The sequence below is a fragment of the Pelodiscus sinensis genome, chromosome 19 (assembly GCF_052426305.1).
Source record: "Pelodiscus sinensis isolate ZL-2025 chromosome 19, ASM5242630v1, whole genome shotgun sequence".
NCBI lineage: Eukaryota > Metazoa > Chordata > Testudines > Trionychidae > Pelodiscus > Pelodiscus sinensis.
The window spans coordinates 10,865,625-10,884,021 of record NC_143070.1 but is presented as its reverse complement, the minus strand read 5'-3'; the positions used below and the strand labels follow the sequence as shown (position 1 = coordinate 10,884,021).

At 46.8% G+C, this 18,397-nt stretch overlaps 1 protein-coding gene across 1 annotated transcript in view; it reads right to left on the bottom strand.

Moving 5' to 3' along the window:
* The window catches only part of LOC142823293 (killer cell lectin-like receptor subfamily B member 1B allele A), a 30,478-nt gene extending 12,512 nt beyond the window's left edge, over positions 1-17,966 (bottom strand). The window contains exons 1-3 of the mRNA XM_075914203.2: positions 17,882-17,966; positions 11,208-11,360; positions 966-1,064 (exon numbers count right to left, since the gene is read on the bottom strand). Coding sequence (XP_075770318.2) covers positions 966-1,064; positions 11,208-11,360; positions 17,882-17,966 — 337 coding nt within the window. The remainder of the gene's footprint in view (positions 1-965; positions 1,065-11,207; positions 11,361-17,881) is intronic.
* Positions 17,967-18,397: the final 431 nt, after the last annotated feature.

The following is an 18,397-nucleotide window of genomic DNA, read 5'->3' as shown; positions in this document are numbered from 1 at the left end:
ACTTCTATTGCAGAAATTTAGGGACTAATAAAACTATTGTGTGCGCTGGGGGAGGGGTGTAAAATCATCACACAGTGCAGCATCCAGCCAGTGCTGGATTAACGCATGAACTATAGGGGCTGTAGCCCAGGATCTCGGGCTGAGGGGACCTCTGCAAAAATAAGTCCAAGTGGTCACCAACCCGCTGATTGTGATTGACTGGTGAATCCTGTTGCATCTGCCAGTCAATCTGCTGCAATCTCCCCTGTTCTGGGCTGCTGAAAGTCCAGCAGCACAGCAGGGCTCAGGCAGGTGCCAGCTTGCCATGGCCTCACTCTACATCCGGAAGCTGTCAAGTGCTGGACATCTCTGTGACCCCTAGCAGGGGAGGCAGCTCTACATGTTGCCCCGCCCCAACACTATCCCCACAGCTCCCACTATCTGGAGAACTGGCCAATGGGAGCTGCGGGGGCAGCGCTTGTGGGCACAGGCTGTGCACAGAGATACGCTGTCCCTCTCCTCCCAGGGCACACTGAGATGTGCCAGCAGCTGGCTGCTTCTGGGAGCAGTGTGTGGCCAAGGCAGCCTGAGCCTTGATGTGCTGCCGGCCAGGAGTTGCCCGAGGTACCCAGGGTCCCTGCAAAATCTCACAGATTTTGGATTTGGGCTCACAGGAGAGTGAATCCAGCCCGGTACCCATCACACTGGTGTGCAGACAGGGAATCCCACTCACTGAGCACACAGCTGCATTCCTGTCTCCCACCCACACGTAACAGTGATCCTGCCTGAGCCAGCCCACACACGGTTCATGCATCCAGCCCTTAGTCTTGTTCCTGGGACATTTTCCCCTGGCGGTGGGCGATGCCTGCGAGTTCATTCACACACCGACTGGAATCGGGATGGGAACATTATTCAGATTTGGGATGAGAAGAGAATTCATGGGGCAGCATCAAGCCCATATGGGTCAATAGGTGGGTGCTACTTACCCCAAGCCCCCAGCGCTATCACAGCTATTGTCAGGACGATGTTCCCAGCCCATCCGGCCCCCACAGCGATGCGATGCCACCGGGGACACGGAGGGGAACCTGTAAGAGACAATGTTTGGAGAAACACCCTCAGCTCCCAGGCCGTCTGCACTGGCACTTCACAGCACTGTAGCCGTCTGGCTCAGGAGTGTGAAAAATCACCCCCCCGTTTTCCCCTAAATGCAGCAAGTTATAGCACTTCAGTGGGGCTGAAGTCTTGCTGGGCCCTGGGCAAGGTGGGAGTGCGGATCCACTTAGGTAGAGGTATGGCAAGAACAGAAGGGGGGGGGGGGGGGTCAGGCAGTCAGCCCTTAGCGCCTCTCCCGCCATCACAGCCGTGTGAGTGTCACTCTGGCGCTCCCATGGCAATTCACAGGGCCCGAGTCTCTGGTCACTGTCACTGGGGGTAGCGCTGGGGGTGCCTGGGAGCCCCGGGCCCCTTTGAATCTCTGAGCCCCATGGCAATTGGTCCCTTTCCCTGTGGGTGGGCCTGCAGTGTTGAAAAGCAGCGTGCAGCAGGCTACAGAACTGGGCTCGCACAGACTGGTTCCCACAGGGCGCTGGGAGAGCTCTCTGCCTGCACTCGTGCCACAGCAGCGCCTTACACTGCTAAGTGCCCACAGAGCCCCGGTGTGAGCATTAGCAATGACGCTTGTTCTTCCCCAGCGCCCGCTGCAGCCTCCTGCCGAGGGACGCCCACTCCTCTGCATGGACCCCTGGGGCAGCGTTAGCAATGGCAGCCTCTTTCACCAGTCCTCCCAGAGGCACAGTCATAGCATTTCTCCACTGTCCCTTATGAACAGATGGAAATCACTGTGTACATGTGCTACTCTGCTCTCGTGGGCACTGGGTCACCCCATGGCTTGGGGAGACAGGCCCCCCGCAGCCCCGCCCACTGGAGCCCTTGGTTCTCCTCCCACTGTGGCCTGCTGGCCCCTGCCCAGCCTCCTCCCCCACTACCCTCCAACTCTGCTATTTGGCTGCTGGCCTTTGCCCGCTTCCTGCCCCCAAGGTAGCACCCCAACCTCCCCTGGCCCTGGAGCTCTGGAGGGCCAGCAGGCAGCACAGCCCCACCCTGCCCCACCCCTGGAGTTCCGGAGAGCAGGTGAGCAGCACAGCCCCACCCTGCCCCACCCCTGGAGCTCGAGAGCAGGCAGGCAGTGCAACCCAGTCCGCCCCGGCTTGGAGCTCTGGAGAGGAGGCCAGTGGCCGTGGCACAGGGCTGGGCAAGGACAGATAAGGCAGTTTTGGGAGGCAGCACCTTCCCCTGCCTAGGATACTCCCCTCCCATCTCTGCCCTGCTTCATGTCCTTTCTTATGGCCTCCCTATAAGGTAACATCATGGTCAATGCCTAGCTGGGCTTCACGGGGGGAGGGAGACACAGTGAGGGAGACCAAAGGAGCAGAAAGCAATCTGTAAGTATTTATAAACAGAAACATCTGCTTACGTTACACCTAACTCACCCGACACATTCAAACTACGTGCACTAGGGAAAGGGCTAGAGACTAATTTCTTGTTATAAATGAAACCTGTGGCACTCTTAAGGCCACTCGCAAGTTTTGAATCGCTACAGAAGGCTTCCATTTCTTCCTGTCCTGGCCAATGTTAATTCTGAGTCAATTTAAAAATGCATCCTTCGGTTCAGAAAAGTGGATCTTTGTGTGTGGATTTTCAGACACCTAATTCAGATCACTACTGGGACCTCTACAGAATGGATCATCCTGGGATTACAAGAGGACGCAAACAGTGGAAATAGAGGTGAGAAATTATTGTCTGGTATAGACGTGTTCAGTACCTGCCACAATATGGTGCCTGTTCCTAACTAGAACCTCTTGGTACCGTTGCCAGGTAAATTTTATAGAAATTAAAGCTGAATGCTTTATGGTGGTGGTTGTGTTTTCTGTCTTTGTTTTAAAGTGGCTTGTTTACTTTACCTTAAAATTCCTCAGGAAAATTATCTGGTAGTTTTAGACTGTCATGAATTTGTTCAGGTTCAAAGGTTTTTAAGAAAAAAAATGGAAAAGTCAAAGTTATCTTGATATTGGAGCTTAACATCTGCTTTTAATTGTAATATTGTGACTTCACAATTTTAACAGCAATTTAGTAGACAAGTTAATTTTAATTTCAGCCTTAGACCCTGATCCTGCACAGATTTCAGCCCAGGTGTAATGTTAAATCAGTGAGAGTCTGCTTCAGTGGGATGACTCATTTGAATTAAGTTAAACATGCTCATAAGCATCTGAAGGTTCAGGCCTTAGGACGACCCCCAATACCCCAATGAACAACACACGGACCCTCAGGATCCCTCCTGCCAACCCCACAAGAGGAAAGCCTCTATATGGATCCCTTCTAATGGTCCTAACAAGAATCTTGACTTCTCCATCAATTGCTCCCACAAACCTGCACAGGGTGACACTGTCAGCAAATAACGTGTAACACAGAACCTCAGCCATGCAGAACACAATGCTGTCCACAGCCTCAAACACAATTCTAACATCAGAATCCAAGAGGCTGACAAAGCGGGTGCTGTCCTGTAGTAATCATGAACAGAACAAATTATGAACAGGAAGCTTCCAAACAACTCACCAACACCACAAGCTCCTCTACTCAGATCCCACTAAAGAATTCCAAAAAAAACCCCAACCAACCAACCAAAAAATCCCAAACTCTAATCCACCTGCTCATGAAACTCTCTGCTACAACTTGGGGCCCAATCTACACAAACATTCCCTCAAATCCCCAACCAGGAGTTTTCAATCTGCTCCCCAAGATCCACAAACCTGAAAATTTCAGACGTCCCATCATCTCAGGCACTGGCACACTTACAGCAGGATTATCTGGTTATACTGACTCTCTCCTCAAATCCTACGCCACCAGCACTCCTAGGGTATGTCTACACTAGCTTGTTAATTCGAGCTAGGTAGGCAAAGTAGGTGACCGGAGTTGCAAATGAAGCATGGGATTTAAATATCCCGGGCTTTATTTGCATGTTCCCGTCCGGTCGCCATTTTGAAATTCCACTAGCCCAAACTAAGTCTTTAGTTCGAATAAACTGTTACTCCTCATTCCATGAGACAGGAATCTTTCTGAAAACACCACCCTGACCACCCTGGATGTAGAAGCGCTTCACACCAAGATTCCACATGAGGATGGATTACAGGCTGTCAGGAACACCATCCCCGATGACAGCACTGCATACCTGGTTACAGAGCTCTGCGACTTTGTCCTCACCCACAACTATTTCCAATCTGGGGACAATTTTGTATCTTCAAGTCAGCGGCATGGCCATGGGCAGCCACATGGCTCCACAATATGCCAATGTCTTTATGGCTGACACTGAACAATGTTTCCTCATCTCTCGCCCCCTAACATTCTTATTGTGCTTAAGCTACATTGATGACATCTTCATCATAAGGTGACCCTTGAAGAATTTCACAGGGATTTCAACAACTTCCACCCCACCGTCAACCTCAGCCTGGACCAGTCCACACAAGAGATCCACTTCTTTGATGCTGCAGTGCAATTACATGATGGCCACATTAACACCAGCTTAGACCAGCAATCTTCCAACTGCTACAGTTACCTACATGCCTCTAGCTTCCACCCCATGCACATTTCACAGTCTATTGTTTACAGCCAGGGCTGGCCCGAGCCCTTTGGGTGCCCTGGGCCCAGGCATGCGGTGCCACCCCAGGGCGTAGGGCGCATGCGCAGGCCCGCCTATGCATGGCCCTGCAGCCGCAGAGGCAAGGGCACAGCTGGCCGGTGCCACGGGTCCGGCGCTGTGGGAGCCGGGCATGCGGCTCCTGATGGCAGCTGTAAGGGATGCCATGTGTTTCTTACAGCTGCTGCCAGGCGCCCCCCGTGGGTTGACGCCCTGAGCAGCTGCCCGGCTCGCCCATGCCTCCATCTGGCCCTGTTTACAGCTGAGCCCTAAGATACAACTGGATTTGCTCCAGTCCCACAGACAGAGACAAACACCTACAGGATCTCTACCAGGCATTCCTAAAACTGAAATACCCACCCAGAGAAGTGAAAAAACAGATCGACAGAGCCAGACCCGAACCAGCTTCTTCAAGACTGGCCCAACAAACAAAACAACAGCCCACCGCTGGTCATCACCTACAGCCCCCAGGTTAACCCCTCCAGCGCGTCAATGATTATCAATACCTCATCCTGGAAAATGACCTCTCACTCTCAGGCTACGTCTATACCGCACCTCTCTTCTGCAAAAGCATATGCAAATGAAGTGCAGATTAGTATATTGCCACACTTCATTTGCATAATTAGGGGCCATTTTTGCGTAAGAGGTTTTTGCCTCATTTTTTCAGGAAGAATGGCTCTTGTGCAAGAGGGGGGGTTTAGGCAAAAAGGAGCTATCTGCACAGCTCCTTTTTGTGCAAAAAAGGCCCCTAATTAATTATGCACATGAAATGTGGCAATATGCTAATCTGTGCTTTATTTGGATAAGCTTTTGCATAAGAGCGATGCAGTATAGACATAGCCTCACAGTAGACAGGCCAATCCTTGCCTACCGACACCCCCCTAACCTGAACAAATTCTTTCAACAACCACACAGCACACCTCATATACACTCACCTAGAAACCCACCCCTCCAATCAACCCCGATCACATCTACATAAATGTCACCATCACAGGGCCTATCCACATAAGTGACCACATCAGAGACTGATACAACTGCACATCCACCAGTGTGATCTATGCCATCAAGTGCCAGCCATGCCCCTCAGCCATGAATATTGGCCAAACTGGACAGTCTCTGTGTCAAAGGACTAAAGGACACAAATCAGATATTCAAAATGGTAACACACAGAAACCTGCTGGGGAACATTTTAACCTGCCTGGGCACTCACTAACGCAGGGGTGGGAACCTCTGGCTGGCAGGTTGGATCCAGCCCACCAAGCAATTTAATTGGGCCCTCTGGGGGAGGGGGGGTCCAGCACCATGAAACACTGTGAGGGGTTCCTGGGGCTACTTTAAAAGCTTCCCCCAGACTCTTCTGCAGTGCAGCCAGATACTCCCAGCTGCTCTCCTGCCCGTAGGAGACGCGTGCAGGAGGCCTGGCTGGAGGGGGAAGCTCAATGTGCTGGATTTCTGTGCTTCCTGCCCTTCCCCTGCACCAGGCAGCTGCAAAGAGGTTGGAGCTATTCAAGAGATAGGCAGGGACTGGGAGGGAAGAAGGAGGGAGGGGAAGCTCCCATGTTCCTTCCCTGCATGAGAGAGGCCATAGTGGGGCCGGCTTCTCCTGCTCCCCCAGTCTTTTCCTTGCATGGGATAGCCACACGCTACCAGCAGTGCCCCCTTAATGCTTAAGGAAGCGAAGGGAAAGTCTCTTGCAGAAGCGGGAGAGAAGGGAAAACCCATCACCAGTGTGAAAGGGCAACTGTCCTGCACTGGCCCTTTAAGGGCAAAAATGCAGCCCTGAGTAAGGGCTGAGAGCAAGCCCTGGCTGTAGAAAGAAGGGCTCCTGGAGGGTGAGGAAGAATCACTCTTGCCCTGGCTAGAGAGCTGGAGGGACCTGGCTGCCTGGGGCGCAGGGCTGGAGAAGGAAAGTGGAGCTGGGGGGCACTGGCTTGGCCTCATCCCCAGGCTGCAGGGTCTGAGGCTACTAGGGCTGTAGGGGAGGAACTAGGGTTGGCAAAGGCAGCAGGCCCAACTCCCCCTCCCCCCCCGCCCTTGCCAATGCCAAGTGGCCATTTCAGGCTAGATGAAGACTGGCAGTGGGTCACTGAGGCAATACAGGTAGTTCGAACTAGGGCTTTATTTCGAACTACCGGGTCCCTGGCACGTGTAGACGTGGGCAGTTAGTCTGGACTTGTAAATTTCAAAAATGGCGACCTGTGGGGAAGATACAAATCAAGCACAGGATATTTAAATCCCAAGCTTGATTTGTATCTTCGAATGCCTACATTAGCCTCCCTAGTTTGAACCAGGGGGCTAGTGTAGACATACCCTGACTTATTACACAGACATTTCAAAAGCCAGCAGGAGAGAGAAGCTGCAGAACTTTGTTTCATGTACAAGTTTGACATCTGCAGTCAAGGTTTGAACAAAGACCTGACCTGGATGGGCTGCTGCATTCTACAGCCTAATGATGGAAAAGGCTCAGCACCAGGTACTTACAGCCCACTCTGTTAGCCTCAGTTAGCATGGCTGCTCTAATTGACATTTCCCCTCCCCGCCAAATTTTTTTCCTTCTCTCTCCCTTCTCTCATCCCCTCTCTTTCTCTGCTATTTGTTTGTACTCTGGACCTCTTACTCCATTCATCCGAGGAAGTAGGTTGTGCCCACAAAAACTCATGATGCCATCTACATGTGTTGTTAGTTTCTAAGGTGCCGTAGGACTATTCGTTGTTTTTAAGTTTGTTCTGTTAGGGTATGTCTACACTACCCCCCTAGTTCGAACTAGGGGGGTAATGTATGCATACCAAACTTGCTAATGAAGCCCGGGATTTGAATTTCCTGGGCTTCATTAGCATAAAGCCGCGCCGCCATTTTTAAAAGCCGGCTAGTGCGAACTCCGTGCCGCGCGGCTACACGCGGCACGGACTAGATAGTTCGGATTAGGCACGGGGTTCGCACTAGCCGGCTTTTAAAAATGGCGGCGCCGGCTTTATGCTAATGAAGCCCGGGAAATTCAAATCCCGGGCTTCATTAGCAAGTTCGGTATGCATACATTACCCCCCTAGTTCGAACTAGGGGGGTAGTGTAGACATACCCTCACAGACTAACTTGGCTACCACTCCGAGGCTTTCCCCAACACAAAGTTCTGCACCCTGGTCACAAGCATTTGGAGGATGGAGCCCTTAGTTGTAAGACAGGAAATACAATAAGGCCAAGGGTCGTGGTGATTCGTCATCACTGACACGTTTAAAATCAAGACTGGAGGTTTTTTCTACATCTGCTCTAGGAATTGTTCTGGGAAATTCTACTACACAGGACAACAGACGAGATGATCGCACTGGTCTTGTCTTGCCTTGGACTTCGTGAATAAAGGTCCCAGTCCTGCAGCCACATCCATGTGAGTCGGCCCTCGTGTCCATTCACTTCAATGGGATTCTGTGCAGGTGGGACCCATAAAGGATCAGATCAGATCATAGGACTAGGGACTAAATTTCCATTAATTAACACAGAGCCAGTCTTCAATATAACAAAATCATATAACTGAGACTAAATAAACGATGTACAGTCAAATTCAGCTTTTAGATACAGTGATGTGTGTTCAGAGCAACTTCTAGAGTTACACTGATGTAACAAGCAGAATCTAACTCCTAACATGTTTTTCAAAAGTAGATCAGATCCTGTCTGCAAATAATATCTAAAGTGCCTGGAAACAACTTTATGCCATTTCACAAGAATTAAATTTAATGAAATTGCCACATACTAAGCTACGTATTGCTGTGATGTAAACATCGACCGTTAATAAAACTCCATCACACCCTTTAGTAAGAAGTACAATAAGAAGCTATACAATAATTCAATTATGCTCACAAGTTATAAGTGTATATCAAGAAGGAAAACTTCCGAGATGAAGGAAACCCATATGATAAATAGCTTGATTAAATACCTGGATTACTGAAGTGAGATTTTTAAAAACACCTGTTACTAAGGCACTAGAGCTGTTACTAAGGCACTTTTGAAAATTTTATCTTCATGTAAATCTGTAGCCTTACTGTACGTATGAAAAATATACTCTAAATATAGTTATTTAATAGTTGATAATTTCCCCCCAATCTTCAAAATAGCATGATTTTAAAACTCATTTAATATAATTTTTCAGGGGAATCACAAATTATTTATGATACTCAGTTTATATACTTTACATTAAATTGTAACACATTTGTGACATTGCATCCCTTAGTCTTCATGGAAATATGCTTAGGAACAGGAATATTCTTAACTCAAATATGCTTTATGCAAAATATTGGATGTAAGATCATTTAAAAGTTCTAATCTGCTGACTGAGTCTGTTCTATTTCTGAGTATGAATCATTCCCTTATTTGAAATTAGAAATGTGAAACATAAACCTGTTTACTGATCTAGACCTGTGATGTGAGCAGAATTAGTGGTATTTAAGGATCATACTGCTGGGTATTTAGGGCAATGAGTTGTGAATTGTCTTGCTTCTCCTGTGAGCCTCAACTACAGTTGGCTGCTGGAAACCATTTTTGACACTATATTTTTTTCACTCAGAGTGAGAAAAGTTTGAACTGAACACAAGGGCTGTGTCTAGACTGGCCAGTTTTTCCGGAAAATCAGACACTTTTCCAGAAAAACTTGCCAGCTGTCTACACTGGCCACTTGAATTTCCGCAAAAGCACTGACGATCTCATGTAAGATTGTCAGTGTTCTTGTGGAAATACTATGCTGCTCCCGTTTTGGTAAAAGTCCTTTTGCGCAAAACTTATGCGCAAAAGGGCCAGTGTAGACAGCCTAGATTTGTTTTCCGCAAAAAAGCCCCGATCGCGAAAATGGCGATCGGGGCTTTTTTGCGGAAAAGAGCGTCTAGATTGGCACGGACTCTTTTCCGCAAAAAGTGCTTTTGTGGAAGAGCATCCGTGCCAATCTAGATGCTCTGTTCTGAAAATGCTTTTAATGGAAAACTTTTCCGTTAAAAGCATTTCCGGAAAATCATGCCAGTCTAGACGTAGCCAAGGGATTCCCATATGCTGCAAAATCTACATAAAGGCATGAAACCAAACAATAGGGGTGGCTGTGAGATGCCAGGACACTCCTGGTTACCACCCAAGATGACTCCAGGGAACATGACTCTAGCTACTCACATCCTACATTTTATGCTTAATAAATAAAATAAATAAAATAACTTTTGTTTATTAATAAACCCAGTGTAAATAATTGTTATGGGAGGGGACACAACAGCTGTGCATCTCTCTCTTTCATTGATAAAGGGGGTGAACAACATAGTGATATGGATTTATCGGGTTCTGGTCCCGCAGGGGCTGTGCACCTGGGTCTCAATAACTGAGACCTTGTCAGAATTGAGTGAATCTTAGTGTTTGTGTTGCTCTGCTGTAGACTTTGACCCCCAATTCTGTGCCTTTGCTGGGAGAACCAGAGGTTCTGAATCAGCAGCGCAGTGTGGTGGGGTCTCTAGAGGGCAGGTAGGCAGGCACAGTAGTAATTTCGGCACATCAAGTGACAATCTCAAGAGGGTGTCTGTGACCGAATCCATCACAACATTTTGTTACATTTTCAATATTCCTAAAACTCCGATAACTCTTGATAGTCTCCACCAGTCCCACCCATCCAACCCCCTTGGCCAGGTTCATCTCTGGTTCCGTCTTCCACATTCCTCACTTACAGGCCTTTCCTCTCCCTATTTATATCACTCCCGAGGTCAGTAGACCCATCCTTCTTGCCACCATTATCTAGACCAAGTGGCACCTGAGGCGACAAGCATCTTCAATGCTCCCCCCCCCCCCACTCCGCCCTGTTAAAGTTTTGAGTATCTTATATTTTACTGCATTTGTAGACATTTTCCCCGAGCCTAAACCCAGTACCCCAGGTAATTACATGCGTCACTTGCCCCTAAATCTAGCTCTGCCCACAGTACCTACCATCTACCACATTCTTCATGATCCTCTGCACATAATTGGCTCCCTACCTGGTCTCAGATTCCACCTCTTCTCTCAGGTATGTGGATTTTAACCCTCTCACATGTAACAAATTCTCGTCTATGAGCCTCCAATATTCCTTCTGCTCAATCGTTCTATCTAAAACTCGCCCAATGCACTGCTCTCTGCCCCCCAACTATAACCTACTTACTATGGATTGTTACCTCAATAGTTTGCTGGTATGTCCTGCAAACACATGAAATAAATAGGAAGGTCCCGTATAAAGTACAGCTATTGCATTGCACTTGCATTTGCAGGCTTAGAATGTCAGCAGCTAGTAAGTTTTCTGTGACACGCTGCACTACCAACCTAAGATGCACTCTATTACCTTAATAGATTTCAGTTGCCAAATGCTGAGAGCAGTAAAGCTTTTCCCATTAGCTAAATCCTACCATACATAAAGCACAGAGCTGCTCCTTGCCTCTAGACAAAGTTTCTCTAAATTATTTGTGCTGTCAGTCAAACAATAAATACTTTAGACAAATGGAATCCTCCCCAAAGACTGCCCGTATTGATGCAAAAGTAAGAAATTAAATCCACTCACTGAAGTGCGGAGATTGTTTTGGTGGCCTTGGAGAGAAACTGGCTCCAGGAATGTTTAAATCAGCATAAACTATTTCTCCAGCCATGGCAAGGAGAGAGGAAGATGTGAGCGTACAGTTGTATCTAAGAGCAGTCTCATGTGGATGTCTGCCCTCTGGTGAGCAGTAGCATATTTCTGTTCTATTCTATGCAGAATCTGATAATGTGCTCCTCACCATAATGGCTGAGAGACTTGTGTTAGTGCATTAGGCAACGTGACTAATGCCAGTCACGTGTGTGTTCTCTCCTCACTTCTACAGAGGCTGAAACATGCAGCAGAGTGTCTAGGTTTGGTAGAGTGTAGGGTTTTTTGGTTTGGGTTTTTTTTTTAATTTGAAGGCTGGCAGTGATACAGATCTTTGCCTTCCACAAATCCAGTCTCAAACACCTTCTCTTTCACAGTAGCCTTTGGTACAACTACCTCAATCACTCATGTGCCACCATGACTACTAGAGAACCTGGGACAAGTTGAGTGAAGAAATAACCATGTACTTGGTGTTGAACTTCATATTTGTGTAAGCCATCTTTTAGGCAGTTTAGAGGCTGGTATCTGCCAAAGAACCGTTACAGGTTCCAACAGAGCACCATTAATGGGAAGGGCAGGAGACTGCAGGATGTCCAGTCCCTTGTGTGCATTGTCTTGCACTGGCTCTGCCTGCACTGCCAGAGAAGCCATTTACCTCACAGGGTCTTGAAAGACCTTTAACTCTTCCTGCGTAGGAGATGTTGACTCATCCGGAGAAGAGGACGAAATACCGGGGGATTCCTTCCTTGCTGCTTCCTACCCTATGGGCTCCACTGAGAAGGACACTGAGATTTTGAGCTGGGAAAGGTGACGTCCCTCTGGACTGTGTAGCTGTCAGAGGTCTACAGGTCTTAGAGCAGTCCAAGAGGCCCAGTACAGCCCCTGGTGGCAAGCACTGTACCAGGGCACCTTTATAAGAGTACTGGGCTTGCCCAATATTTTGAGCAACAATAGAGAACAATTTCTATGGAGAATGGAAAGACCTTGGAGGAGTGTGATTGGGGACAGGGGTACCAACACTGCACTGGACTTGCAAGGGATAACGAGGGTTACCTAGCCAAGAGAGGGAGTGATTACAGACTAGACAAGAGAAAGGGGTGAGTAGTGAGGTGGCAAAGTTTGCGGATGATACTAAACTGATAGTCAAGACCAAAGCAGACTGTGAAGAACTTCAAAAAGATCTCACCAAACTGAGTGATTGGGAAACAAAATGGCAAATGAAATTTAATGTGGATAAGTGTAAAGTAATGCACATTGGAAAAAATAAGCCCAACTATACTATACATACAATATGATGGGGGTTAATTTAACTACAATTAATCAAGAAAGATATCTTGGAGTTATCGTGGATTGTTCTCTGAAAACATCCATGCAGTGTGCAGTGGCAGTCAAAAAGCAAATAGGATGCTTGGAATTAATAAAAAAGGGATAGAAAACAAAACCAAGAATATCTTACTGCCCGTATATAAAGCAGTATACTGTGTATAGATGTGGTCTCCTCACTTAAAAAAGGATATTTTGTCATTAGAAAATGTTCAGAAAAGATCAAGTAAAATGATTAGGAGTTTGAAATGGGTCCCATATGAGGAGAGGCTAAAGAGACTGGGACTTTTCAGTTTAGAAAAGAGGAAACTGAGGGTGGGGATATGATAGAGGTCTATAAAATCATGAGTGATGTGGAGAGGGTGACTAAAGAAAAGTTATTTATTTATTCCCATAATATAAGAAATAGAGGACACCAAATGAAATTAATGGGTAGCAGGTTTACAATGAATAAAAGAAAGTTTTTCTTCACACAGCTCACAGTCAACCTGTGGATCTCCTTGCCAGAGGAGGCTGTGAAGGCTAGGACTATAAGGCTGTGTCTAGACTACATGCCTCTGTCGGCAGAGGCATGTTGATTAGACAGATCAGCAAAGGCAAATGAAGCCACGATTTAAATGATCGCGGCTTCATTTACATTTACATGGCTGCCGCGCTGAGCCGACAAACAGCTGATCAGCTGTTTGTTGGCTCGCCGCTAGTCTGGACGTTCCCCCTGTCAACATCAAAGCCCTTTGTCGGCAGCCCCGTTATTCCTCGTGGAATGAGGTTTACCGGGGCTGCCGACAAAGGGCTTTGATGTCGACAGGGGAAACGTCCAGACTAGCGGCGAGCCGACAAACAGCTGATCAGCTGTTTGTCGGCTCAGCGCGGCAGCCATGTAAATGTAAATGAAGCCGTGATCATTTAAATCGTGGCTTCATTTACCTTTGCTGAACAAACAAATCTACATGCCTCTGCCGACAGAGGCATGTAGTGTAGACGTAGCCTAACAGAATTTAAAAAAGATCTAGGTAAATTCATGGAGGTTAGGTCCATAAAAGACTATTAGCCAGGGGGTAAGGAATGGTGTCCCCGGCCCCTGTCAGGGGCTGGAGAAGGATGGCAGGAGACAAGTTGCTTGATCATTGTCTTCAGTCCACCCCCTCTGGGGCGCCTGGCATTCCCCACTCTGAGCAGACAAGATACTGGGCTAGATGGATCTTTGGTCCAATCCAGGCTGGCCGTTCTTATGTTCTTATGACACCTCCCCTTTTCAAGAAGATGACTTTTAAGGTGGAAATCCATTTGCTTCTTTGTCCTCCTTGGAAAGGAGGTACAAGTAGAACATTCCTCACACATCCCTCACCTAAGCAAATTAAGCAACTTTTGTGCCTGTCACTGACAAAAGTTGTGGCCTGTCTGTGCTACATTGTTAAAATACGGGTGATTTCAACCTGGCAAACTCCACGCCCCGACAGCTAATTAACAACTAAACTAGGACTAACACTAAAGTGAACTATAACTATGCACATTAGGAGAAATACTCTTTCTTGAACGACAGACAGCTCCAACTCTCACCATGGGAGGTAAGAAGGATCTGAAAAGCGGTGACAACCGTGCCTACATTTATTATTGACTCTGTGCACAAAGATAGCAAGGGCACATGTGCTGACTAGTGATACTGCTGCTAAATATCTCCTACTGGGCTATGTCTACACTGGTGCGATCTCACGCCAGAGCTATGCAAATGAGGCTAAGCGTGGAATATCACCGAGCCTCATTTGCATATCCAATGATCTGCCATTTTTACAGAAGAGACTTTTGAGGAAGAAGGAGCTGTCTACACTGTCCCTTTCTGCGCAAGAAAAACCCTTTTACGCAATGCCATTCTTCCTGAAAATAATCAGCATAACGGCATTGCGCAAGAGGGTCTTTCTTGCGCAAGAAAGGCAGTGTAGACAGCTCCTTCTTGTGCAAGAGCCTCTTCCGCAAAAACGGCAGCTTATTAAGTATGCAAATGAGGCTCAGCGATATTCCATGCTTAGCCTCATTTGCATAGCTCTGGTGCAAGATTGCGCCAGTGTAGATGTAGTCCTGGAGTGCATTGGCTGCACACGTATCTACAGTGGAATGTATGTGTGCAAGCTGACTTGAAGTAGAACCAACTCTTTCAATGGAGTGTTCCATTCAAAATGTTTACATTTAACCAGCTCGTAATGTGTATGATATCATCACCTGCTTCCATAACAATTCCAAAGTGCTACCATGACTACACATTCCTGTTTGATTTTATATATCAGGAGAGATGCTACTGTACAAGGAATGATCGTAGGAAGAACAGTTGTCCCAAAGAGCTATTTAGTCTGAGAAAATCTATTTTTGTTCACTTTAACAGAATAGTTAATAAAAAATATTCATCTGCTTTGCAAAAACATGCAGCAAACAAAGGTGCTGTAGTACTGGTTAACAATCAGTGACAGGATTTAGTCTGTTAACGAAGAGCAAACACCTCTCTGCAAACAATGTCCTAAGCCCAGTGACAAACGGTGTTAAGATGTCCTTCAGATGGCTTGGTTTTTCCTCCCCTAGGTTTTCAGGTTTACTCTGTGTATTGTAAAAAGTGCAGTTGTGTTGAAGAGATGAAGGGCTTGAGGTGAGAGGGGTTTGAAATGAACAGAGTAATTGTCAAAACCCTCCATTTCCTTTCTCTGAAACCAAGTGTTTTGCAAGCCTCAGTGTGGCCTGTAACATTCTGTAATGGAAAATACTAAATAAAGAACAGGAATAGAGGGACAAAGTGAAGAAGTTCAGATGGAAGATTGGGGGCTGAAGTTATCTGTAGTGAAATAAAGAATTTTAAATGCCACTCAAATATGCAGTTCTTAATTGTCTTTACAATGATATTACTGGATAATGTAGGTTCTACAGGATTTTCTGTGATTAGCACCACAGCAAAACCAAACTCCATGTCTCTATAGCACTGTGGTTATAGTAGTTTTTTTTACTTCTCATTATAAATTATTGCTGTTAAACTTCCAATATGGTCCATCCCAGAAAAGCTGCATTTCAGTGGGAGATGAATCAATTCACAAGATGGTCTTACCCTGCAATAATTATTCAGATAAAACTCATAAAAAAATAAATGTAGAGCTACTTTTTCAAACATCTAAACTTACTTTTTTTGTATGCCACTGTTTATGCATGAGCTATAGACAGTGTGCACACAGCTATGTCTTTTCATAGTAAATCAATGTTTCCGGGGTGTGACCAATAGGAGGAATTGAACTTAAAACTTCTTTCACTAACACACAAGCTGTAAAGCCTGAGCTAAAAGAACTCCTCTGCCTGTTCAGAGAGAATGGAATCAAATGTTGTGGTGTAGCCACTAGAGGGATTCAGTATGCTGCTGTGTAAGTGTAGGTTACGTGTGGAAAGTTTGCAGACATAAGTTTAGTGACCAGTTTTCAAAGCCATTTTGAAGTGGAGCTGATCAACAAATTTTCCTTCAGTTTTTACTTTCATTCTATAGAAAGTGAATTTCCAACCAAAATAATAATATCCACAGAAAATGTGCATTTTGGTGGACTTTTTGCGCCGGAGGTGGGGAAGGGGAGGAGGAACTTGAGAAAATTTGATTTGTGAATTTTATTAAATCTCACTCTCTTTTTTAGTCTCCCCACATCTCTTTCCATTGGGAGAGAAGTAAAAGTGTTTTCTCTCATTAAAACTGAACACAATTAAAAAAAATAAAAATAAGATTTCTTTTTGAAATGTTTCTTTGGAGTAATGACAACACTTCAACAAACAGGGAGGATTTTTCTCAAGATTTTGCAATATAAATAAACAAAAAGGTGGGCGGAAAGAGTACTATTTTCATTTTACAAATGGGGAACTAAGAGAACTGGGCCTAAGATACTCTCATTTAAAAATGGTCTGCATCTGTGATCTTCAGTTTAAATGTTGTTTTATTCACACAGTATAATCTTTCTCATCTTCAAGTTTTCAGGTGTCCAGTCTACCAAATTTTCAATTATTGCCTTTCTGTTTGAATCTATGCACGTATCTCCACTTCCTGTGTGGTTTCTCAGCACAGACCCCTGAGGAAGTGTCACCTCTGCTGTGGGCCTATGTCCTAACTGGGACCATCTCAGTACAGGTGTGGCTAACAACTTCTCTCACCTACTAATCATTTGCTAGGAGACAGAACCCAAACCAGAAGGTGCAGGCTGAAGAAAGTAGCACAGAACTAAGGGTATGTCTACACTACAAAGTTAATTCGAACTAATAGCCGTTAGTTCGAATTAACTTTCATAGGCGCTACACAGGCAAACCACTAGTTCGAACTTAATTTGAACTAGTGGAGCGCTTAATTCGAACTAGGTAAACCTCATTCTACGAGGACTAACGCCTAGTTCGAATTAAGGGCTGTATAGCCACTTAATTCAAACTAGTGGGAGGCTAGCCCTTCCCAGCTTGCCTTGGTGGCCACTCTGGGCACAACCAGGGAAACTCATCTGCCCCCCTCCTGGCCCCGGAGCTCTTAAAGGGGCACAGTCTGGCTACGGTGCCTGTGCCAGGTGCAAGTCTGCCAGCACCCAGCCAGCAGACCCTGCACCTGGCACGAGCCAGCCACCCGCTGCCACCCAGCCCTCCGCCTCTTCCCGGGACCAAGCTGGTGGCTCCTAGGAGCCTGCCCGGGGCCGCAAAAGGCGGGCGCCTGCCTGGTCTAGTGTGGAGATCGTGGACCTCATTCACGACCTCTGCACTAGGCACTGGAAAATGGCTGTCTAGGGCAGGATAGCTGCCAGCCTGGCCACCAAAGGCCACATGCAAACCCAGGAGCGGGTTTGCATGAAAATCAAGGTGGTCCATTGAGACCCCCGACCCTGAGCCCTGAGCTTAGAACATAAGAACATAAGAATGGCTGTACTGGGTCAGACCAAAGGTCCATCTAGCCCAGTAGTCTGTCTGCTGAAAGCGGCCAATACTAGGTACCATGGAGGGGATGGACCGAAGACAATGACCAAGCCATTTGTCTCATGCCATCCAACTCCAGACTTCCACAAACAGAGGCCAGGAACACTATTCCTACCCCCTGGCTAATAGCACTCCATGGACCCAACCTCCATGAATTTATCTAACTTCTCTTTAAACTCTGTTCTAGTTCTAGCCTTCACAGCATCCTGCAGCAAGGAGTTCCACAGGTTGACTATTTGCTTTGTGAAGAAGAACTTTCTTTTATTAGTTTGAAGCCTGCTACCCATTCATTCATTTGGTGACACCCAGGGAGACGGTAAGTCACTTACCCTGGGTCTCAGGTTGACGTGAGCCATCTGCTGTTCTCACCTTCCGGCGAAAGTTTAATACCATATAACACTCTTCGTCCTCCATTGGCCAGGCTCATTCTGGCTGAGAATCCTTTTCAGCAGGTACTCAGAAGAGGGAACAGAACAGCTAGTGACTGACCCCCAGGCACTGCGGCTCACCTGCTAAAGCAGCATGGACCCTCCCCATGAGAAACCACAGGAAGCTCAGGCTCTCATCATGTGACACCCAACTCTTCCGCCTTCCCCAGACACATCTGAGCCCGTCACTAGTCCCTGCCGGCTTCTCTTCTGACAGTGCTTAAACTAAGTTTGGAAAGAAAATAAGGTGTACCTGCCAATGGTTGCTGGGAGGAGGGGAGAGGCTTATGGGGAAAAGGGTAACTGGCGCTGGGTGGTAGAGAAAGGGAGAGAACTGGTTGATGGGGCACAGGTAAGGGAGAAGCGGTGGGGCGTTGAGGAGTGGGACACAGAAGAGGAGGGAGAAACCCTCCAATC